The 25,593-nt window shown below is 38.5% G+C and overlaps 1 protein-coding gene across 7 annotated transcripts in view; it reads right to left on the bottom strand.

Moving 5' to 3' along the window:
• SLC44A5 (solute carrier family 44 member 5) overlaps positions 1 to 25,593 on the bottom strand; it is a 374,691-nt gene that overhangs the window by 52,187 nt on the left and 296,911 nt on the right. For all 7 annotated transcript variants that reach the window (XM_048220289.2, XM_057310554.1, XM_057310550.1 and 4 more), the window contains one exon: positions 1,752 to 1,836. In XM_048220289.2, the coding sequence (XP_048076246.1) occupies positions 1,752 to 1,836 (85 nt within the window). The remainder of the gene's footprint in view (positions 1 to 1,751; positions 1,837 to 25,593) is intronic.

The following is a 25,593-nucleotide window of genomic DNA, read 5'->3' as shown; positions in this document are numbered from 1 at the left end:
ATATGTTTTCTTCAACAACTCACAGCTGCCTGAGTTCAGGCATGGAAGAGACAGAGAGTTGCACTTAGCTAGGGATGAAGTTTTGCCAGGGAAGTATACCTATGTGGGATTGGGCAAAGGAATTGAGGGTTCATATAAGGGAGTGAATTTAAAGAAGTGTCATGAAATCTAAGTCAGACAGAGAGGGAAATGAAAACATGAGGGAACTGAGGGATACTGTGAAGGGGTTAACATTAGGGGTTTGTAGGTCCTGGTGAGGTGGAATGATTGTAATTGGAATGTTAGAGGGATTGAGATCGTCAGACATTGGGATGCTTGAAATTGAGATTACGAAGGGTGGTAATTACTGGTATGACAAGGACAAGGATTTGATCTTGGGAGTGGGTGGCTGTGGTAGAAAACAAAGTCTTATGGTAGACGTAGTCACAGAACTAAGATGCCGATATCTCAAGTTGGCTTATTCTCAGCAGGAAGTAAGGTCTTTGAGACAGATGAGGAAGAGAGCAAGCAAGCAGATTTACAAACTAGATCAGAGAAGATCTTTGAGTGTGGTTTACTAGAATATGGAACAAAGAGGAAGCAAATAAGTTAGAAGCCTATTACATTTTTGAGGCAGTTGTGCTGCCGAAGAATTCATGACCTAATCTGAAAAGGTCTTTGACATTAAAATAATCTTTGAGGTGCTAAATCTGCAGCACAGAAAGGGAGCTTCAAAGTTCTATGGCCCTCAGAAGAGCCTAGATCTCCAGTGTTCAGCAATGATGTGGTCTGAGGCTAGCAGACAGGAAATAACCTCCCAGGTGGCTGAGTAAAGGCCCATAGGATGAAACAGGGAATACAATCCAGGTCAAATAAGAATGTTTTCCAGTGCCACAAGAAACCACTGTGCCTTTATCACTCCTCCCTTTCTGAACTGGAGTTTGTATTCTAATAGTCCTAGCCTCATTACCATTGTGCATTCAATATAAAGACCTGATGAGAGAGGATGTATCACCCAAAGATCCTTGGACTTTGGGTTAACGATAGCACTACATGGGATGCTGGGTTGTCCCCCTTGGGAAGAAGGGTATTCTGGAGGACAGAGGGATAGACTATGGAAGATCCAACTAACTGCCCATTGAAGTCTATGCCTTATCCCACAATGGCACTGCTTTAGTCCTTCCTTCTTGCATCTAGGTGTGAACATATAAAAATAATAGGCATGTTGTATCAGTAGAAATGTAATGTGTGAACACTTCTAATCCAAGGCTTTTTAAGAGAAGAGATATTTATTCATCTTCTGTTTCCTTCTGGCAGGTGGATGCAGATGATGAGAAGGACTTAAGGCAGAGCCACCAGATGAAAGGAGCCTGGAGAAGAGTTGTCCACTGAGCACAAACGCCAGCCTTATACTGTTACGTGACCAGAAATAAACTTTATTGTGTTAAGTCACTGAAAACCTCGAGTTTATAGTTATAGTAGCTAGCTTTGCTCTTCCTAATACTGATCTTGAGAAAAATACCATTTCTCGGGGCAGCAGTTTGTTCATTTTATAAAAATAGGTGGTTCAACAAAATCACTAAGATTCTTTAGTGATGCTACAATGATTAATCCCCCTTCATTTCGATTGTATGTGAACAAACATGAGCTCATGCTTATGTCTTCCCACCTTCCATAAATTCATCATTAACTGTACACACACAGAATTCAAATGGAATTGCTGATTCTTTTATCCAAGAATGTTCAAGATTGCAAGGCATTTTTTGCCTTACCTGTGTGGTAGGGCACTGTAGGTTCACCACCACAGAGGGACTGGTACAGCTGAACAAGTTAAAGTAAAACAATACGGTCTTGTTCCTGTTAAGAAAACAACATGTTTTTAGTGACTGTGGAAATATTCCATATCATTTCAGACCTGTAAACTTTTAATATAATGACTTCATTTTCCCTAGACACCTACAATATAGCCCCAACTCCCTTTTAAGCTGCCTAACATTCAAAGCTCCTTTTTGTAACAGTAAAAACTTGAAATAATCAAATTGTCCATCAACAACAGATTGGTTAAAGAATTTTACGTCCACAAAGACAACTATATTACCATTGAAAATAGTGTTGAAGAAAATGTTTAATGGATGGATAAATTCACAATACATTAATTTTAGGAAGGTTATTAAAAAGTATTAAAATATAATTAGATTTTAATTTTTCAAAAACAGGGAAAACATACACAAAACAAATTAATATATATGAATGGTGGGATATATGTTTAGTTAATTTTTGTACCTTTATGGATTTTCTAAAATAAATTCATCACTTTGGTTAACTAAAAAAAGATAAATTGAGTGATATTTTCTGCTTGAAATTGTGGTCAGTAGCATAGTAATGAGGCAGGGTGATATTCACCATCACTAGCATTGAGTGGAGTATTACTCTGCCATTTAGCAATCCATGATTCTCTTTTGAATCTCGATTTCATCTGTACAATGGGGAGAATACCAGCCCTACTACTTAACAGTGGTGTTGGGAGGACATAAGAGAATATGTAGTGAACTCAAGACAAGTGGCTGTCCAACTTCAATATGTATCTCTAAAATTTGAGAGTGTTTGTTGAAAATCGTGATTCTTGATGACTCCTCTACGCTTGAGAGTCCAAATCTCAGGCCACAGGGCCTAGGAATTCACATTTTCCCCCTGTTATCCCCAATAGATTGATTTTTGTATTTATTTTTATATAAATTCAATTAGCCAACATATAGTTCATCATTAGTTTCAGATATAGAGTTCAATAATTCATCAGGTACGTGTAACACCCAGTGCTCATCAGATCACGCGGCCTCCTTAATGCCTATCACCAAGTTACCCCATCCCCCCACTCTCCTTCCCTCCAACAACCCTCAGTTTGTTTCCTATAGTTAAGAGTCTCTCAAGGTTTTTCTCCCTCTCTGATGACTTCCCATTCAGTTTTCCCTCCCTTCCCCTATGATCCTCTATGCTGTTTCTCATATTCCACATGAGTGAAACCATATAATTGTCTTTCTCTGACTTATTTCACTCAGCATAACACCCTCCAGTTCCATCCATGTCATGTAAATGGTAAGTATTCATCCTTTCTTATGGCTGAGTAATAATCCATAGTATGTGTGTGTGTGTGTGTGTGTGTGTGTGTGTGTGTGTGTGTATGTGTGTGTGTATATATATATGTGTAAATATATATATGTGTGTATATATATATATGTGTGTGTAAATATATATGTGTGTATATATGTGTAAATATATATGTGTGTGTAAATATATATATGTGTGTGTGTATATGTGTGTGTGTATATATATATGTGTAAATATATATATGTGTGTGTGTGTGTATATATATGTGTAAATATATATATGTGTGTATATATTCATTCATTAATAGGATACACTATTATATATAGTGTATCTTCTTTATCTGTCAATGGACATCTCAGCTCTTTCCATAGTTTGGCTATTGTGGACATTGCTGCTATAAACATTGGGGTGAACGTGCCCCTTCAGATTACTACATTTGTACCCTTGTGCTTAATACCTAGTAGTGGGATTGCTGGGTCTAGGGTAGGTCTATTTTTAACTTCTTGAGGAACTTCCATACTGTTTTCCAGACTGACTATACCAGCATGCATTCACACCAACAGTGTAAGAAGGTACCCCCCTTTCTCTGCATTCTAGCCAACATTTGTTGTTTCCTGACTTAATTTTAGCCATTTGACTGTGACCCAGTATGTGTGAGGTGGTATCTCATTGTGGTTTTGATTTCCCTGATGCCAAGTGACGTTGAGCATTTTTTCATGTGTCTCTTGGCCATTTGTATGTCTTCTTTGGAGACATGTCTGTTCAGTCTTCTGCCCATTTCTTGATGGATTATTTGTTCTTTGGGTGTTGAGTTTGATAAGTTCTTTATAGATCTTGGATACTAGCCCTTATCTACTATGTCATTTGCAAAAATATGTATTAGTTAATATTAATGTAGTGTATCACACTGATTTGCAGATGTTGAATCACCCTTGCAGCCCAGGGATAAATCCCACTTTGGTCATGGTGAATAATCCTTTTAATGTACTGTTAGATCCTATTGGCTAATATCTTGGTGAGAATTTTTACACCCATATTCATCAGGGGCTTTGGTCTGTAATTTTCCTTTTTGATGGGATCTTTGTCTGGTTTTGAGATCAAAGTAATGCTGGCCTCATAGAGTTTGGAAGTTGTCCTTCCATTTCTGTTTTTTGAAACAGCTTCAGAAGAATAGGTATTAATTCTTCTTTGAACGTTTGGTAGAATTTCCCCAGAAAGCCTTCCGGTCCTGGACTTTTGTTTTTTGGGAGATTTTTTATTAAGTCTTCAATTTCCTTGCTGGTTATGTTTCTGTTCAGGTTTTCTGTTTCTTCCTGTTTCAGTTTTGGTACTTTATACGTCTCTAAGAATGCATCTATTTCTTCCAGATTGCCTAATTTGTTGGTATACAGATGCTCATAATATGTTCTTATAATTGCCTGTGTTTTTTTGGTGTTTGTCATGATCTCTCCTCTTTCATTCATGATTTTATTAATTTGGGTTTTTTTTCTTTTTGATAAGTCTTAATTTGGGTCTTTTTTCTTTTTGATAAGTCTGGCTAGGGGTTTATCGATCTTATTAATTCTTTCAAAAAACCAGCTTCTAGTTCTGTTCATCTGTTCTACTGTTCTTTTGGTTTCAGTTTGATTGATTTCTGCTCTAAACTTCATTATTTATCATCTCCTGCTTGGGTTAGGCTCTATTTGCTATTCTTTATCCAGCTCCTTTAGGTGTAAGGTTAGCTTGTGTATTTGAGACTTTTCTAATTTCTTGAGAAAGGATGTATTGCTATGTACTTTCATCTTAGGGCTGCCTTTGCTGCATCCCAAGAGTTTTGAACAGTTGTGTTCTCATTTTCATTTATTCCCACGAATTTTTAAAATTCCTCTTTAATTTCCTGGTTGACCCATTCATTCTTTAATAGGATACACTTTAACCTCCAAGTATTTGAGTTCCTTCCAAATTTCCTCTTGTGATTGAGTTCAAGTTTCAAAGCCCTGTGGTCAGAAAACATGCAGGGAATAATCTCAATCTTTTGGTATCAGTTGCGACCTGATTTGTGACCCAGTATGTGATCTATTCTAGAGAAAGTTCCATGTGCACTCAAGAAGAATATGTATTCTGTTGCTTTAGAATGGAATGTTCTGTATATACCTGTGAAGTCCGTTTCTTTTTTTTTTATTTTATTTTATTTTTTTTAATAATGATTTTTTATTATATTATGTTAGTCACCATACAGTACATCCCCAGTTTTCGATGTAAGGCTCGATGATTCATTAGTTGTGTATAACACCCAGTGCACCATGCAATATGTGCCCTCCTTACTACCCATCACCGGTCTATCCCATTCCCCCACCCCCCTCCCCTCTGTAGCCCTCAGTTTGTTTCTCATAGTCCATAGTCTCTCATGTTTCATTCCCCCTTCTGATTACCCCCCCTTTCTTTATCCCTTTCTTCCCCTACTGATCATTCTAGTTCTTATGTTCCATAGATGAGAGAAATCATATGATAGTTGTCTTTCTCTGCTTGACTTATTTCACTAAGCATTATCTCCTCCAGTGCCGTCCATGTTGTAGCAAATGTTGAGAACTCATTCTTTCTGATTGCTGAGTAATATTCCATTGTATATATGGACCACAACTTCTTAATCCAGTCATCTGTTGCAGGGCATCTCGGCTCCTTCCACGATTTAGCTATTGTGGACATTGCTGCTATGAACATTGGGGTGCATATGGCCCTTCTCTTCACTACGTCTGTATCTTTGGGGTAAACACCCAGTAGTGCAATGGCTGGATCATAGGGTAGCTCAATTTTTAACTTTTTAAGGGACCTCCACACGGTTTTCCAGAGTGGCTGTACCAACTTGCATTCCCACCAACAATGTAGGAGGGATCCCCTTTCTCCACATCCTCTCCAACAATTGTTGTTTCTTGCCTTGTCTATTTTTGCCATTCTAACTGGCGTAAGGTGGTATCTCAGTGTGGTTTTGATTTGAATTTCCTTGATGGCTAATGATTTTGAACATTTTTTCATGTGTCTGTTAGCCATTTGTATGTCTTCATTGGAAAAGTGTCTGTTCATATCTTCTGCCCATTTTTTGATTTGTTTATTTGTTTCTCGTGTATTGAGTTTGAGAAGTTCTTTGTAGATCTTGGATACCAGTCCTTTATCTGTAGTGTCATTTGCAAATATCTTCTCCCATTCCGTGGGCTGCCTCTTAGTTTTTCTGACTGTTTCCTTGGATGTGCAGAAACTTTTAATCTTGATGAAGTCCCATAAATTCATTTTATCTTTTGTTTCTCTTGCCTTTGGGTATGTGTCATGAAAAAGGTTGCTTTGGCCGATGTCATAGAGGTTGCTGCCTATGTTCTCCTCTAGAATTTTGATGGATTCCTGTCTCACATCGAGGTCTTTCATCCATTTGGAGTTTATTTTTGTGTATGGTGTGAGATAGTGGTCAAGTTTCATTCTCTTGCATGTAGCTGTCCAATTTTCCCAGCACCATTTATTGAAGAAACTGTCTTTTTCCCACCGGATGTTTTTTCCTGCTTTATCAAATATTAGTTGCCCAAAGAGCTGAGGGTCCATTTCTGGGCTCTCTATTCTGTTCCATTGGTCTATGTGTCTGTTTTTGTGCCAGTACCATGCTGTCTTTGTGATCACAGCTTTGTAGTACAGCTCAAAATCCGGCATTGTGATGCCCCCAGCTTTGTTTTTCCTTTTCAACAGTTCCTTGGAGATTCGGGGTCTTTTCTGGTTCCATACAAATTTAAGGACTATTTGTTCCAGTTCTTTGAAAAACGTTCTCGGTATTTTGATCGGGATAGCATTGAAAGTGTAGATTGCTCTGGGTAGCATGGACATTTTAACTATGTTAATTCTTCCGATCCATGAGCATGGAATATCTTTCCATCTTTTTATGTCTTCCTCAATGTCTTTTAAGAGTGATTTATAGTTTCTAGAATAAAGGTCCTTTACGTTTCTGGTTAATTCCAAGGTAACGTATGGTTTTTGGTGCTATTGTAAATGGGATGGATTCCCTGATTTCTCTTTCTTCGTTCTCGTTATTCGTGTACAGAAATGCAACTGATTTCTGAGCATTGATTTTGTATCCCGCCACGTTACTGAATTGCTCTATAACTTCTAATAGTTTGGGAGTGGCTTCTTTTGGGTTTTCCATATAGAGTATCATGTCGTCTGCGAAGAGAGACATTTTGACTTCTTCTTTGCCGATTTGAATACCTTTGATCCCTTTTTGTTGTCTGATTGCTGTTGCAAGGACTTCTAGTACTATGTTGAATAATAGTGGCGAGAGTGGGCATCCTTGTCGTGTTCCTGATCTTAAGGGAAAGGCTTCCAGCTTTTCCCCATTGAGAATAATATTTGCAGTAGGCTTTTCATAGATGGCTTTTATGAGATTGAGAAATGTACCTTCTATTCCTACACTCTGAAGGGTTTTAATCAGGAAAGGATGCTGTATTTTGTCAAATGCTTTTTCGGCATCGATTGAGAGGATCATATGGTTCTTGAGTCTTTTCTTGTTGATATGATGTATCACGCTGATTGATTTGCGAATATTGAACCACGCTTGCATCCCAGGTATGAATCCCACTTGATCGTGGTGGATAATCCTTTTAATGAACTGTTGGATTCTATTAGCAAGTATCTTGTTGAGGATTTTGGCATCCATATTCATTAGGGAAATCGGTCTGTAATTCTCCTTTTTGAGGGGGTCTTTGCCTGGTTTGGGGATCAAGGTAATATTGGCCTCATAGAATGAGTTTGGTAGCTTTCCTTCTGTTTCTATTTTTTGAAATAGCTTTAGGAGAATAGGTATTATTTCTTCTTTGAATGTTTGGTAGAATTCCCCAGGAAAACCGTCCGGGCCTGGAGTTTTGTTATTTGGAAGGTTGTTTATCACTGACTCAATTTCTTCATAATTAATTGGCCTGTTTAAGAAATCAATTTCTTCCTTTTTCAATCTTGGTAGTTTATAGGTTTCCAGGAAGGATTCCATCTCTTCCAGATTGCTTAGTTTATTGGCATATAGCTGTTGATAAAAATTTCTAATAATCCTTCCAATTTCAATGGTGTTCGTCGTGACCTCTCCTTTTTCATTCATAATTTTAATAATCTGGGTCCTTTCTCTTTTCTTTTGGATAAGTCTTGCCAGTGGTCTGTCAATTTTATTGATTCTCTCCAAGAACCAGCTTCTAGTCCTGTTGATCTGCTCTACTGTACTTCTGGTTTCTGCTTGATTGATTTCAGCTTTAATTTTGGTCAACTGCTTCCTTGTGCGTGGATTAGGCCTGTCCCTCTGTTGCTGTTCCAGCTTCTTGAGGTGAGAATATAAAAACTGCATTTTAGATTTTTCTATTCTTTTGAGTGAGGCTTGGATGGCTATGTATTTCCCCCTTAGGACTGCCTTTGCAGTATCCCATAGGTTTTGGACTGTTGTATTTTCATTCTCATTGGTCTCCATAAATTGTTTAATTTGATTTTTGATTTCCTGGTTTATCGAGTCATTCCTGAGCAGGATGGTTCTTAGTCTCCAAGTGTTTGAGTTTCTTCCAAATTTTTCCGTGTGGTTGAGTTCCAATTTCAGAGCGTTGTGGTCTGAGAATATGCAGGGGATAATTTCAATCTTTTGGTATTGGCTGAGACCTGTTTTGTGTCCCAGAACATGGTCTATTCTTGAAAATGTTCCATGGGCATTAGAATAGAATGAGTATTCTTTGGTTCTGGGGTGTAGTGTTCTATATATATCTAAGAGGTCCAACTCGTCGAGTATGGCATTCAAAGCCTTTGATTCTTTGCTTAGTTTTTGCCAGGGTGTTCTGTCTATTTCTGAGAGTGGAGTGTTGAGGTCCCCTACTATTAATGTATTTTTATCTATATGTCTCTTTATTCTGGTTAAGAGTTGGCTTGTGTATCTTGCTGCTCCCCTGTTGGGGGCATATATATTTATAATTGTCATATCCACTTGTTGAATACTTCCTTTAAGAATAATATAGTGCCCTTCTGACTTCAGAGGGGAGGGGGGTGGGGGAATGGGTAGGCCGGTGATGGGTAGTAAGGAGGGCACGTATTGCATGGTGCACTGGGTGTTATACACAACTAATGAATCATCGAGCCTTACATCGGAAACCGGGGATGTACTGTATGGTGACTAACATAATATAATAAAAAATCATTAAAAAAAAATAATAATATAGTGCCCTTCTGCATCTCTAACTATAGTCTGTAGTTTAAAATCCAATTTATCTGATATGAGAATTGCTACCCCAGCTTTCTTTTGAGGTCCATTTGCGTGAAAGATGGTACTCCATCCCCTTACTCTCAGTCTGAATGCATCTTTGGGTTCGAAATGAGTCTCTTGTAGACAGCAAATGGATGGGTCATTTCTTTTTATCCAATCTGCAACCCTGTGGCATTAAAAGCAAGAATTTAAACCATTAATGTTCAGGCTGAGTACTGAGAGATATGCTTTTAATTCTGCCATGTTGTCAGTAAAGTCTTTGTTTGTATTGGCTGTGACTTTCTGTTTTGTATCACTCTTGGGGCCTTTTTACTTTTATAGAACCCCCCGTAATACCTCCTGTAGGGCTGGTTTCGTGGTTACGAAATTGGCTAGTGACTGTCGATTCTGAAATGTCTTTATTTCTCCATCAATTCTGAATGACAGCCTTGCTGGATAAAGGATCCTTGGCTGCATGTTTTTCTCTGAAAGAGCTTTAAAAATGCTCCCCCAACCCTTTCTCTCATTCCAGGTCTGTGTAGACAGGTCTGACGTAATTCTGATGCCTTTGCCTTGGTACGTGAGAAATTTCTTTGCCCTGGCCGCTTTCAATACTGTATCCTTGGATCTCATATTTGCGAATTGTACTATGACGTGACGTGGTGTAGGTCTGTCATGGTTGAGCTTGGGAGGGGTCCTCTCTGCCTCTTGGACACGAATTTTTGTTTCCCTTGCTAGATTAGGGAAGTTTTCAGCTACAATTTGTTCAAATATCTCTTCTAGGCCTCTGTTTTTCTCCACCCCCTCGGGGATGCCGATGATTCTAACATTGGATCGTTTCGTTGAGTCAGTAATCTCCCGTAGCCAACATTCGTGGGCGTGGATTTTTTTAAGACCATCTTCTATTTTTATTTTTTCCTCTATTAACCCATCCTCCAATTCACTAACCCTTTCCTCCGCTTCCGTGACCCTGGCCGTCAGAGCCTCTAGTTTTGCCTGCATTTGGCTCATAGAATTTTTAATTTCTGTCAAATTCGCTCTCGTTTCCGCCCTTAGGGATTCTATATTCTCAGTAATATTTTCCTGAATACTTTTTTCAAGTCTACTCATTATTTTGACAGTCCATCTGTTTCTGTGTATCGTCTTTGTTCCTTTCTGGTCAATGTTACTTTTGGGCTCTCTCTTCGCTTACAAGATCCCCTTTAATATTTCTTGCAGGGCTGGTTTAATGATCACAAATTCTTTTAGTTTCTGTTTGTCCTAGAAGCTCTTTATCTCTCCTTCCATTCTGAATGACAGCCTTGCTGGATAAAGTATTCTTGGCTTCATGTTTTTCTCATTTAGTACCCTGAATATGTCATGTCAGCTCTTTCTGGCCTGCCAGATCTCTGTGGATAGGTCTTCTGCCAATCTAATGTTCCTACCTTTGTAGGTTAAGGATCTCTTATCTCAAGATGCTTTCAGGATTTTCTCTTTATCTCTGAAATTTGCAAGCTGCATTATTATATGTTGGGGTGTTGATCTATATTGATTGATTTTGAGGGAGATTCTCTGTGCCTCCTGGACTTGAATGCCTATTTCCTTCCCCAGACTAGGGATGTTCTCAGCTATAATTTGCTCAAAAAAAATCAAAAACAAAAACAAATAAACAAACAAACAAAAAAAACTACTGCCCCTCTCTTTCTTCTTCCTCTGGAACCCCAATAATTCTAATCTTGTTTTGCTTTATATTATCACTGATCCCTCGAATCCTCCCCTCATGGTCCAGTAATTGTTTCTCTCTCTTTTGCTCAGTTTCTTTATTCTCCGTAATTTTGTCTTCTATATCACTTATTTTCTCTTCTGCCTCATCTATCCTAGCAGTAAGAGCCTCCATTGTTGATTGCAGCTCAGCAATAACCTTTTTGATTTCAATCTGATTAGGTCTTAGTTTTTTTATTTCTCCAAAAGGGATTCTCTTGTGTCTTCTATGCTTTTTTAAGCCCAGCTAGTATCTTTATAATCATTGTTCTTAATTCTAGCTCTGACATTTTACCAATATCCATATTTATTAAGTCTCTCACAGTGATTACTACCTCTTGTTCTTTTTTGCTGGGAATTTTCCTTTCTGTCATTTTGTCCAGAGAAGAATAGATGAACAAGAGAATAAAAAAGAAATTAAAAAAAATATCAACCACAACCCCAGCAAAATATACACTAGGCAAATCAGAGGAGATCAGAAACCAAAAAAGAAAAAAAGGGGAGGGCAAGAGAGAATATAATCAAACAGGTAGACAGAACAGGGTGATACACTTGGTTCTGGGTATATTTTTGTCTGTTAGAAAACACTTGATCCCAAAATTGTAAAGAAAGAAAAACATATATATATACAAAAATAAAACTGAATACAGTGAAAGGAAACCAAAAATGAAGAATATACCTATCAAATATAAATGTAAAAATGAAAATTAAAAAAAGACTTAAAGAGTTGATAAAAGAAGCTAGTTAAAAAGGAAAAAAAGAAAAAAGTTAAAATTGAAAGACTAAAGAATCATGAGAAAAAAACCTCAAATTCTATATACTATTTTCCCCTAGTGCAGAAGTTCTTCAGTTCTGTGTGACCCATAAACTTGGTATTTGCCTGATGTTCCTGCTGATCTTCTGTGGGAGGAGCCTGCTGTGCTGATTCTTAGGTGTCTTTGCCTGGGCAGACTTGCACCACCTCTTGCCAGGGGGCCTGGCTCAGTGTAAGCTGTTTCTGGTTGCTCTAAGTGGCTTCTGTTCCCTGAAGGATTTTCATGCCACTTTAGAGGATGAAAAAAAATAAAAACAAAAATGGTGGCACCCTGATCTCCAGCCCCGGAGCTGAATGATTGTGGCCCCCACTCTTCAGTGCACCCTCAGGGAGAAGTAGGCAATCACTTTTGTGTGCGCCAAACTCCACAGAATCCTGCAGTACACACCCTCGCCCATCCTCCCAGGGGAGGGTGGGGGGTTCTCCCCATGGCCCCACTGCTTTCTGGGCCCTTGCTCCAGGAGCTGTTGCTCAATCCTGTGTGTACCCACACAGCTCCTCCCACTGGAAAGAGTAGGGTCTCGCAGTGGTTTTGCTGCTTGCTGGGCCCCTGCCTGGTGAGCAGCCACCTGACTGTGCTGCAGTTTGAGCTTTATGGCAACACCTAGCGGAGAGGCCCCTGTGGGGCTCGCTAACTGTAGCTGGCTTTCCCATTCCAATGCTTGGGAACTCTGCTGCACTCAGGCACCCCTGTTCTTTCTGAGAACCTGAGGATCCTGAGATCACACTGTCCTACCTAACTTTCTGCCCCACTTCACCACCTGAACACCTCTTTAGGCAGAGATGTCACTCATTCGAAAAGACTTCTAAAAGTTCCGATTTTATGCTCTGCTGCTATATCACTTTCCAGTTGCCGGTTCACAGAGTCTCCCTCTCCCTGCAGTTTATCTTCCAATGTAACGCCTCTGATTCACTTCTCTGCACCTCCACGCTTCTTCTTGCAGAAAGTGGCCAATTTTCTATTTGTAGAATTGCAGCCATTCTTTTCTTAGATCTCAGGTTGAGTTTGCAGGTGTTCAGAATGATTTGATAGATATCTAGCTGAATTCAAGGGACCAGATGAAACAAGGGCCCCCTACTCCTCTGCCATCTTCCCTCCACTTCCTCCCCAGAAGATTTAAATACAGGTCATTTATAAACCACACCTTGAGAAAATACAGCCCTAAATATTCAAGCATTTGTTAAGTCCCCAATTAATGTGACTACATATATAGCAGAATGTATAATAGACTGTTGACTCAATCACCAAGTAGGATCCAAATGTAAAAATAAAGCAAGCTCTCCACAAAAAAAAAAAAAAAAAAAAAAAAAAAAATGCTGGCTAGATTCTTGCATCATTTCTACCCTCTTCCAGACCATGAATGGGTGAATTTTTTTCCCAATTCCAAATTGCAGAGGGTTCTGAAAGAATTTCTCATAAAGACTGAGGGTACCTATAGGAAGGGCGGACCAGCATTTCATTTTCAATTGTACATCTCTTCTGTGGCAGACTTATTCATTGACCTTCTGTGCCCATTTTAGAAGTGAGAAATGAAACTCAAAGAGACCACAGAAGGTTAGAAAAGCCAATGGCACAGAAAGAGTGGAGCCCTGAAGCAGCCTCTTATGGGAGGATATAGAATCAAGTAAATGGGCTTGTACTTCCCTGGTGATACCTCATCTGACACCAAGAGACTGGAGGTGAGTCACCAGGGATGGAGCTGAAGGGGTTTGGAGGGGGCAAGCCAAAGCTGATCTCTCAAATCAAAGGACTACTTAATAAGGACTTCCCCCAGAGAATCTCTTTTTGTACACCATGAGAGAGCCAACTTTTGGATGCTTACCCCCAAAGAGGGTGTTGATGCCTAGTTAATCATGTCTTAGCTGCAGGAGCAACAACCACATGGGACTAGGGCAGTGGCCAGGCACTCCTCCTCCTTCCATCCCGCACACCACAAAGAAAGAGCCAGAACCAAAAGAGAGGGAAGAGAAGGGTAACAACACAACCAGGCACTCTCTTCCTCTCTCAGTAACCTTGCAGAGTTCAAACTTGAGCTGGGGGATTGGAAGAAATGAGATTCAAATTTTAAATTGGACTACACAAAACTCTATAACAATAGAAAGGGTCTGGAAAAATACAGAATCTACCTGAGATGTTAGTGAGAAGAAGACAGACTTGCAAGAACTTTGTTAAAGGCAATGATATGGGGGAAAAAAAAAAACATTTCATGTTTGTAATCCTATCAAGTTCAGATGGCTCAAGAATATGGCCATGAACTTATATACAGTATGCACACAGGTATTTCACAATTCCGCAAGAGCCAACTTTGCTCTTTCACCACTCAAACAGCCCTATCATCTACACAGTCTTGCAGTACATGTGATTTGAATTTGTACCTATGTAAATGAATAAATTATTTCATGTCATGAATCACTGGAGTTCCTTGGGAGTAGTTAAAACTGTGAATGGTAAATCACTAAGTGTCAAGAGTCCCCCATAGCTAAAATTGATTTATAAACTGCAAAATGCTACATAAACTCAAGTTATTCACCAGATTATGCTATTGTCAAGGGTAAGGTTTATACCTTTTTCACCTTTATATCCCACTTTTCCAACACTTATCCTAGTACTTGGCCCATTCTAGATATTTATTAAATGTTGCAGAATGAATGAGAACAATTTCAGAGTAAGTTGTTGTTTAATCTTAGAATCCTCCTTAGTTTCCCAGTACAAATCTATAATCACTCAATCGCAGTCTGTCTGATATCCTTAAACTTCAGTGAACCTCATGGGGCACCCTGGTAGCTCAGTCGGTTAAGTGTCCGACTCTTGATTTCGGCTCAGTGTCACAACTTAGGGTTCTGGGATAGAACCCCACATTGGGTTTCATGCTCTCCCTCTGCACTTTCCCCCACACATGTACTCTTTCTCTAAAACAAATAAATCTTAAACAAGAACAAACTTCAATGAACCTTAAATTCCTCAGGTACAGCATTGGTGGTGATGGTTGCAACTGAGCAATTCTGTGGGAGTGACTGAGGGAGTAACTATTTAACTTAAACTGTATTTCCATCAAGAAACAACAAAGTAAAATCAACTGCAAACTACTAGTTCAAAACGATGTACCATGCACTTAAGCCTTTCCTCCTCTTCCCTAAGACTCATCGAAATAAAAGAATAGAAGTAGAAAAAGGAGTATACCTCACCACACCATCTAAGGGTGAAAAGACAGGATCTGTTCACAACTGTATGAGAGTTCAACAATTTCTGGAAGCTGGAATGCATGTGAGAATATGTTGAGTGATGAATGTACCACAGAGGGGTAGGGAAAGGGTGAGATACAACTTGCCTGTTAGAAATCATGAGATGCTGGATTCAGAGTTGAAAGTGAAACATGTGGCTGAACAGAAGATTAAATGAAGGTTTACGTACAGAGCTACAGTACACACCTCTTTTTCCCATACCCCAGCACTTGGGATTCCAATGTCCAAGAAAAACATGCAAAACTGAGGCCTCCTTTGTGGAATGAACCTTCTGGGATTAGCAAAGGCTTTTATGGAATTTGGTGCCCCGGCTTACAAGCCTTCATATTGGGCATTTTGCAAGCACATGTCTGACAGCCAGCTTCCCATCAGTTCATGCGGTAGTGAAATCTGACAGCAAACGTGGCCTCATCACACTACACAGGGCAGAGGTCTCACAGGAAAACCGACCTACAAACATAGTTGTGGGACAAATTCATACAAGTGACTTAGTTCAGTCTTTAATAATAATGGGTAATCAAGTAAAATCAGGAATGTAAGGAAGAATCAGAATATGAAAAGAAAGACTAAAGTAAACAAAAACCGATGCTGGATGAAACACAATAATTTAGGGCATAGGATGGACCTTTAAAAAATATCCAGTATTTTCAAAATAATTCAAGCAGACTGTCCATAAAATAGAAATACTATAACATTACAAAGGAATAATAAGAGGGTAAGAGGGCTTTTAAAGATGAAAAATATGAAGAAGATAGAAGAGTAGGAGGACCCTAAGCTCACCTCATCCCATGGATACAACTAGATAACACCCACATCAGTATAAATAACCCAGAAAATGACCCAAAGACTGACAGAACAGATTCTCCGCAGCTAAACATAGAGAAGAGGCCACGTTGAAGAGGGTAGGAAGGGCAGAGGCACAGACAGGAGTTAAACAGACCCACAGGATTGTCCCCAGGAGGGACAATGCAAGTACAGAGAGGGAAAAGAAACACACCCTCACACCAGGCACACCACACATGGAGAACCTGCATGGGGAAAATAAACCCCCATAACATTTGGCTTCGAAAACCAGAGGGGCCGAATTGTGAGTCTTTACAATCACCGGGGCTTAGTGCCTAGAACTTTAAAAGTCAGTAGGATGGACTCTAGAAGAGCTGGGAGAGCCTGGAGGACAGGAGGATACCAAGTCCCCACCCTTAAAAAGATAGTGCAAGAAACAGCCCCACTAAGATACAGCATAGAGGCAGCAGTTTGAAAAACACCTGGCTTGTAGAGGATGGAGATTTGTTTACTATCTGAGAATGAAGGCTGGAGGGGCAGGGATTTGGGGGAGATATCTCCAAGAACAAAAGAGCTGACAAGTGTCATTTCCCCCCCACCCTGCCCCCCAGCTTAGACACAGGAACACCTGTGGGGACCAACACAGTGCCAACACTTGATATCTCACTTGCTAACACTGTACCCTGCCCCCGCATTCTCCAATAGACATGGCCCTCCATAGACAAGCCTCCATTATAGGCCCCTCCCAAGCAGACCTGAGCAGAGCTTCCTGACCTAGGGCACCTCACCCCTGTGTTCTCCTGCGGACCTGCCCCCTCTAATACAACCCTGGAGAGGCCATCCAAAGTACTACCATGAGCCTGGCAGTGCACAAGCAGCACTGAGAGAGGCCAGCACAACTCCAGAGTGACTCCTGCCCAGGGGACACAGCAGATCGAATTTGGCCACAAAGGTGGGCTGGGGACAAACAATCCTGCAGTTCAATGCTACTGCATCTCTGGCAAACATTTAGTCTGACTCAACTCAAGTGCAAGGTGGCTGCAGATTGTCCACTAACATAGGGAACAAATGCTGCCCACAAGGAAAGAGAGCCATTGCATACAACTGGACTATTGGTAAATACAACTCAGCCACCACAGCAGGGCACACACAACATACATAAGAGACATTCCTAAAGTGCCAGGTTCTGGTAAACAGGGAACATTGCACTGCAGGACACTGCAGGACCTCCTCTTTATAAGGCCATTAGTTTCAAGAGCAGGAAGTGTAGCTGATTTTCCTAACACATAAAAACAGACACAGATTTACAAAATGAGGAGACAGAGGACTTTGTTCCAAATAAAAGAACAAAATTACAGAAAGAGCACTAAATGTAATGAAGTAATATATATACCTGATAGAGAATTTAAAGCAATGGTCACAAAAAAACTCAGTGGACTTGAGAAAAGAGTGGAGGACCTCAATGAGACCCTTAACAGACAGAAAACACGAAAAAGAACCAATCGGAGATGAAGAAATAATAACGAAAATTAAAAATACACTAAATGGAATAAATAGTGGACTAGAGGAAGCAGAGAAACAGATTAATGATCTGGAGGACAGAATAATGGAAACCAATCAACCTGAACAGGAGAGAGAAAAAAATAATACAAAATGAGAATAGACTTAGGGGGTGCCTGGGTGGCTCAGTTTGTTAAGCGACTGCCTTCGCCTCAGGTCATGATCCTAGAGTCCTAGGATCGGGTCCCGCATCGGGTTCCCTGCTTGGCGGGGAGTCTGCTTCTCCCTCTGACCCTCCCCTCTTGTGCTCTCTCACTCTCAAATAAATAAAATCTTCAATAAAATAAAATAAAATTAAAAAAGAAGATAGACTTAGGGACCTCAGTGACACCATCAAGTGCTTGCATTCACATTGTACAGATCCTAGAAAGAGAAGAGAGAAAAAAGGGAGTAGAAAACTTATTTGAAGAAATAATAGGTGAAAACTTCCCAAATCTGGGGAAGGAAACAGAAATCCAGATCCAAGACGCACAGAGAACCCCCAACAAAATCAACCCAGGAAGATCCACACCAAGACACATAGTAATTAAAATGGCAAAAAGCAGTGATAAGGAGAGAATTTTAAAAGCAGCAAAAGAAAACAGGTGATTACGAGGGAAATCCCGTAAGGCTATCAGCTGATTTTTCAGCAGAAATTCTGTAGGCCTGAAGAGGGTGGCATGATATATTCAAAATACTGAAAGAAAAAAACCTGCAACCAAGAATACTCTATCCAGCAAGGCAAACATTCAGAATAGAAGGAGAGATAAAGAATTTCCCAAACAAAAATTAAAGGAATTCATGACCACTAAACCAGCCCTACAAAAAATATTAAAGGGGACTCTTTGAGTGTTTAGGAAAGACAAACAATCCTGTTTACTGGACCACTTTCCTACACCATATACAAAAATAAAAATGGATTAAAGACCTAAATGTGAGACAGGAAACCATCAAACTCCTCTTTGATGATGACCTCTGACATCAGTTGTAGCAGCTTTTTACTAGACACATCACCGGAGGCAAGGGAAACAAAAGCAAAAATCAACTTTATCAGTCCCAAAAATGGGACTTTATCAAGATAAAAAGCTTCTGCACAGTGAAGGAAACAATCAACAACGACTATAAGGCAATCTATGGAATGGGGGAAGATATTAGCAAATGACATATCTGATAAAGTGTTGGTATCCAAAAATCTAAAAAGAACTTATCAAACTCAACACTCAGAAAATAAGTAACCCAATTAAAAAAAGGGCTGAAGACACAAATAGACATTTTTCCAAAGAAGACTTCCAGATGGCCAACAGACACATGAAAAGATGCTCAACATCACTGATTATCAGAAAAATGCAAATCAGAACTACAGTGAGATATCACCTCAGACCTGTCAGAATGGCTAAAAATAACAATACAGGAAATAACAGGTGTTAGCAAGAATGTGGAGAAAAGGGGAACCCTCTTCACTGTTGGTGGGAATACACTCTGGTGCAGTCACTCTGGAAAAGACTATGGAGGTCCCTCCAAAAGTTAAAAATAGAGCTAGTCTATGTCCCAGCAATTGTACTACTAGGTATTCACCCAAAAGATGCAAAAATACTCATTTGAAGGGATTCATGCACCCTGATGTTTATAGCAGCATTATCAACAATAGCCAAGTTATGGAAAGAGCCCAAATGTCCATCAACTGATGAATGGATAAAGAATATTTGGGGTGTGTGTATACATACACACACACACACACACACACACACACACACACACAGGAATATTACTCAGCCATTAAAAATAATGAAATCTTGCCATTTGCAACAAAGTGGATGAAACTAGAGAGTATTATCCTAAGTGAAATAATTCAGTAAGAGAAAGAAAAACACTGTATGAGTTCACTCCTACGTGGAATTTAAGAAACAAAACATATGAACATAAAGGGAAAAAGAGAGATAACCCATAAAACAGACTCTTAACTATAGAGAACAAACTGAGGGTTGCTGGAGAGGAGGTTGGGTGGGGTGGACGGGTTAAATGGGCACTGGTTGTGAGCAGAATTGAGTATTATAGGAAGTGATGAATCACCAAATTCTATACCTGAAACTAACATTACATTGTATGTTAACCAACTGGAATTTAAATAAAAATGTGAAACTAAAAAAAAAAAAAAAATGAATCCAGGAAGTCCAAGGTATGAATAACAGAATTCCAAAGAGACAATCAATAAATGGGAAGAATGAAAACAGCAAAGAAATAACTGAAGAAAATTTTCCAGGGCTAATAAGAATCCTAGTTTTTTCAAAATTAAAGGACTCAGGACTGAACAAAAAGAATTTAAGAAGAGAAAAAGACCTGAGGTGCCTGGGTGGCTCAGTCGTTAAGGGTCTGCCTTCGGCTCAGGTCATGATCCTGGGGTCCTGAGATCGAGCCCCACATCAAGCTCCCTGCTCAGGGGGAAGCCTGCTTCTCCCCCTCCCACTCCCCCTGCTTGTGTTCCCTCTCTCGTTGTGTCTCTCTGTCAAATAAAATCTTTATTTAAAAAAAAAAAAAAGGAGAAGAAGAGAAAAAGACCTATGTCTCATTGTGAGATTTCAAAACACTAAGAATAAAGAAATGATTTTAAATGCCTTTTCCAAAAGAAAAAAAGTCACTGCAAAGTATGTGAATCAGACTGACATTAGCCACACTGGATGCCAAAAACATTGAAATAATGGCTTCAAATTCCTGACAAAAAATGTCTTTCAAGGTACACATCTATCAGTAGGCCATCAATCAACTATAAAGAGAGAGAAGAAAAGTATTTCTAGGGACTCAGGAAATTACTTGCTGTGCTTCCTTTTCTTAGGAAAATCATTGAGAATGTTCTCCATCAAAACAAGGGTGTCAGCAAGGAAAACAAATTGGCAAACAGGAAACAGTACATGGGACATGCACATACTTTAAAAAGTGTCTGTTGTTTATCTGAAATTAAAATTTAAGTGGGCATTCTGTGTTTTTGTTTGCTAAATTGGACAACTCTGGAATCAGGATCCAATCTAATGGGGTAGACAAGTCCCAAAATTAAAGCTATGCAGTAGATCTAAAATTTACCCAGTCCTGAGTGAAACAAAAGGACAAAGGCTCAGAGAAAAGGGCCTCTGAAAAAAATGGGGTGATTAGGTAGAAAAACTTGTGGTCCTGATAAAGGCTATTCACAAAAAACTTAGCATAATACCTTCTAAGTCCATCCATGTTGTTGCAAATGGCAAGATTTCATTCTTTTTTATGGCTAATGTTCCATTATGCTTATATGCCACAAAACAAGTGAACAAATGAATACAATAACAAAAGAGAAACAGAATCATAAATAGAATAAACTGGTGGTTGCCGGAGGGGCAGGGGCAGAGAGACAGGCAAAATAGGTGGATGCGGATTAAAAGGTAGTCACTTCCAATTATAAAATCAATAGGTCACAGGGATGAGAAGGACAACATAGGGAATATAGTCAATAATAATGCAATAACTTTCTGTGATGACAGATGGTAACTACCCCTGACATGGCGAGCATATTGAAATGTATGTATACAGTTGTTCAATTACTATGTTGTACACCTGAAACATTGTAAATCAACATTATATATAATTACATACTACATTACATATGAGGTGATATTAAAAGTCAACTACAGGCCAATTAAAAAAACGTTTAAAGAAAAAAACCTTGTTGGCAAACAAAATATAATTAAAATGTTAATGCCCTATGTTGAAGCAAACTAAAATGTGGGATGATACTAAGCCATAATAAAGCATAAGATTTGACACTGATATCAGTGACCTAGAAGACATGAAAATGGAATGCCCTGGGATTGAATAAAGTTTACAAAGCTATAACAAAGTAAAAGTTTGTTTCCAACTTCTAGAATCAAACTACGAGTAGAACATGAAAGGTTCTGTTAAAGTTTCGGAACTGAACTTCGTAACACATTTGATTATGTAAGAGGTAAGTACAGAAAGTGGAAGGAGAAATGAAAAGAAAGAGGGAGAGAAGGGTAGCAGGAAAATATCCTCCTTTAAATGGAGAGGAGTCAAAACACTGACAGAAGTTAATGGAACAAGAAGTAGAGGTGTTAGTATACCATTTAAAGTCATAGGAATAACTGTATGAAAATCTAAAGGTAATAATTATTCTAACTGCAAACAAGGGAGGAGGAGGGGATCAGGCAAAGAGATCATGTAAAGGAGTTAAATCTTCATTTTTCATAGCAGGCTGGCAATGGATACTTTTTTTTAATGGATACTTTCTAACATTAATAAAGCACAAAAGAATAAGCCTATTACTTAAAGTATGAAAAAAACCACCAGAGAATTAAGGCCAGTGTTACAGACTGAATGTTTGTGGCCACCTGCAAATTCGTATGTTGAAATCCTAACCCTCAATGTGGAACTTTTGGGAGGTTATTGGGTGTTGCGGGTGAAGCCCCCATGAACAGGACTAGTGCTCTTATAAGAGACCCCAGAGAGCTCTCTAGCCCCTTCTTCCATTTGAAGATGCAGAGTGAGGACTGCTGCACACCGGGGAACAGGCCCTCACCAAGAGCCTGACCACACTGGCACCCTGATCTTGGACTTCCAGTCCCCAGAACTGTAAGAAATGAATTTCTGTCATTCACAAGCCCCCCAGTCTATGTATTCTGTTATAGCAAGCTGAACTTTATACTAAGAGAACCAGTGAGAGAAGAGAGGGTCTCTGTGGAATGAAATTGTCAGTAAGGAGTCCTAGGATAGAAGACCATTGCTTTTATTGTCTTCATAAGCTCTTCACTAATGTTTGGTATACTTTCATGTGTACATATTATATCGATATAGATTTTAAAAATTAAGTCAAGTAGTACATCTAGGCTTGTAGTGTGTTCAAACAAATTCGTGAGACCTCCTTGCTGTTTTATGAGAGGTTCTTCAGTAAACTGAAGACAAGTTTTCTTGCTTGACTTAGATGCGAAATTGATACAAAACTTAAGTGGAAGAATTTTGTCCTCTTAATCTTACCTGTTTCTCTAACTGAATCTTAAACCAGGGACAGGTATTTTCGTCTAATTTGTAACTGTGCTGCATCAATGTTCAAAACACCCCTATAAGCTGAAGTTTTCGTAGTAGCCAGAAGGTGGCATCAAAATCAATGGAGTGGAAATCCAAAGACCAGGACCATACTCAAGTATCAGGAATAACTTCCCTGAAACTCTTTGGGCAAAGAAAGTTACATCAACAGAGCACTCCGTTTTCCTTTGAGGTCTCTGTTTTATCCGGTGCTTCTCCTAGTGTCCTTTCGGTTAGGCATAGATAAACAAAGCATAAAACGGCCAAACTCTACATCCCAAATATTATCACACCATCTCTAAACACGACATTTAAACTTAGCTGTAAGGAAGGTCTTTGTGAATTGAGAATCTAAGGGCTGCTGTTAAGTAGATCATGACAGTAACAAATACAAATACTCTGTTACAATGTAACAACTATTTCCTAGACTGTATTGTTTGGGGGGCTAAATTAATTACACATCCTGACATAGATGCATTTCATTTTAAAACAGAAGTTTGTGTGTGTGTGTGTGTGTGTTTTAATTAATGATATTTTTACCAGTTTATGTTAAAGATTTTTAGGACTGATAAACATGCACCATTTTACCATAGGACTATACTGTAATTTATTTAATTAATTTCTATTGATAGCCATGTAGGCTGTTTCCATCTTATTACTATTTCATAGTACCCGTATCACTATAACATTAGGGAATTTTATGCAAATTTCCACTAGATAAGTTTCTAGGAGGAAAACTGCTGAATCAGAAAGAATATACAAATTTCCTAAGTATTTTGTAGAAGCCACTTTTAGACAACAGGCTCGAGCAGTGGAAACTTAATCAAGGCAGAAACTCCCAAAGTGACCCTGGCTGAATGAATACAGACAGGCCCATCAGGGGACCCACCTCAAAAGATCCATAGCTTAGAGGTAACCCATGGGCTACTTACCACCAGGCAGTTACCAAAACAGGGGACGTTCGCATGTTGCCATACCTCCTCACCTCTCCCCTTTAAAAACAGCCCCCACTCACGACCTCCTTGCAGATCACCTCTCCTCTACTGTCTGGCCTGCAGCTCCCATGACGTGTATTCAATAAACTTCTATCTCTTTTGTTCCATCTCAGGTGAATTCTTGTCACTGCCTGCGCCACTGGCTTTTACCCAATAGTTGTCCCACATTTGGGGGCTCCCCATCTAATCAGGAGAGACACCACATTTGATACCACAGTTTCAATAAATATTATATTTCATTACCACAGTAGAAAATGAGATGCTTTTCCCCCCCCCACTCTGATCAACAGTATAAAATTTTAATGTTTTTAATTTGACAACCTAATAAGCAAAAAAAAATGTATTAATTTGCATTTCTTTAACTATGGTTGAACAGTGCCTTGTATTATTGTTGGCCATTATGTTATTTTCTGTTTATGACTTTTGCCAACTTTGATACTGAATTATTCTTTTCCTCTTTGATTTTGTAACAGCAGTTCATATAATAAAGCTATTGACCCATTGTCAGATACATAAGTTGGAAATATTTTTTTCTGGATTGCCACTTATCTTTTAACTTTGTATACAGTGAGTTAAGTAGTAACATAGTAGCAATATATTTTCAAATAAAGACTTCTTTACCCCATAATTCTAAAAATATACCTCTGTTCTTTCATCTGCTATTTCTTATTGAATATTTTATATATAAAATCTTCAGTGTTTGGTATTCATTTTGGTGTAAGGTAGGAGATAAATATCTAATTTTATTTTATATTCATGAATAGCATTTCAGTTAATTCAGTACCATTCAATAATTCATCTTTTTGCTACTGATTCAAAATCCACCTTTATCACATTCCAAATTTATATTTATAATTGTATTTACTTCTTTCTGCCCATTTCTATGATAGTAGAAATCACTGTTTAAGTGATTGAAATCTGACATTCTAATATTTTCACTTACTATTAAAAACTCTAACCATCATTAAACTTTCTTGTTAAATTTTCAAATTAATATACATTTATTATAGGAATTAAAACAATTGAGAAGCTTAAAAATATAAACTTTTTATATATTACATAATTATTACATGATAATTATGGTATCAGAAATCAGTGGGGAAAAGAGCATATTATTCAACCAACTATTCTGAGATAATTGCATGGGCAGTTGGAAAAAAATTTGATTCCTACTTCAGTCCATATACAAAAAAGAAATTCCAACTAGATTAGAAATTTAAATATAAAAAAGGGAACCATAAATATATTAGAGAAATACAGGTGGATATTATTTTCAAGAGTAGGAAAGCAATTATAATCATGACACAAAATCCAGTAACTACAAAGGAAAATCAACAGAATCACCTCTTGCAAGTATAAACATAATTTTTAATGGCTCCATTATATTAGAGGCATCATAATTTACCATCATCCACATATTGTTGGATATCTGTATAGTTTCCAATATATTGTTATTATAAATAATACATTAATGAACATGTCTGTTACCCTAGGATTACCTCTGAATGATCTTGTACTGAGATTTGTAGTATCCCATTTTTGCCGGAAATAAGTAGGTCATTGGCTTAGGTCTAGAAAACTTACTGTTATAAAGGTCCTTTTAAAAATAGCCTATTTTAAGAACTAGAGATTTAGACATTTGTAGGATTTTTTTTACACCACCTGCTGCTTTCTTTGTCCTTCATAGTATAAAAGTTTTGTTGGCAATGTCTAGGATTTTCTGAGTTACTGAGGTTAAAATAAGAATTACCACTCTAGATGAGGATTTAGTCCAGTCTCCAATGGGCAACAAGGACCTTTTGTAGGAATCCACTCGACTATCATAAACTCAATCTGATTATGATTAAGGATTTGATTCTCATCCACCCCACTGCCCAAATTTCTAGTTTCTCTTGATCATCTGTAATAACTCTACTCTGTGAATTTTATTAACCCTTTCCTGAATCTATTTTTTTAGATTTGTATCTCTTGGAATAATAAGCTCGAAAGTTATGGGTGGGCAACATACTGAACACAACAAATGTTCATACAAAAACATACACACAAAAAAGTTCTGAGCCTTGTTTTTTTGTTGTTTTTGGTAGTAGTGAAGGCTGCTGTTTTTGTTTTTTCCCCATTCA

Source organism: Ursus arctos, unplaced genomic scaffold (assembly GCF_023065955.2).
Source record: "Ursus arctos isolate Adak ecotype North America unplaced genomic scaffold, UrsArc2.0 scaffold_12, whole genome shotgun sequence".
Classification (NCBI taxonomy): domain Eukaryota; kingdom Metazoa; phylum Chordata; class Mammalia; order Carnivora; family Ursidae; genus Ursus; species Ursus arctos.
Note: the sequence above shows the minus strand (reverse complement) of the source record. Positions and strands in the feature narration are given on the sequence as shown.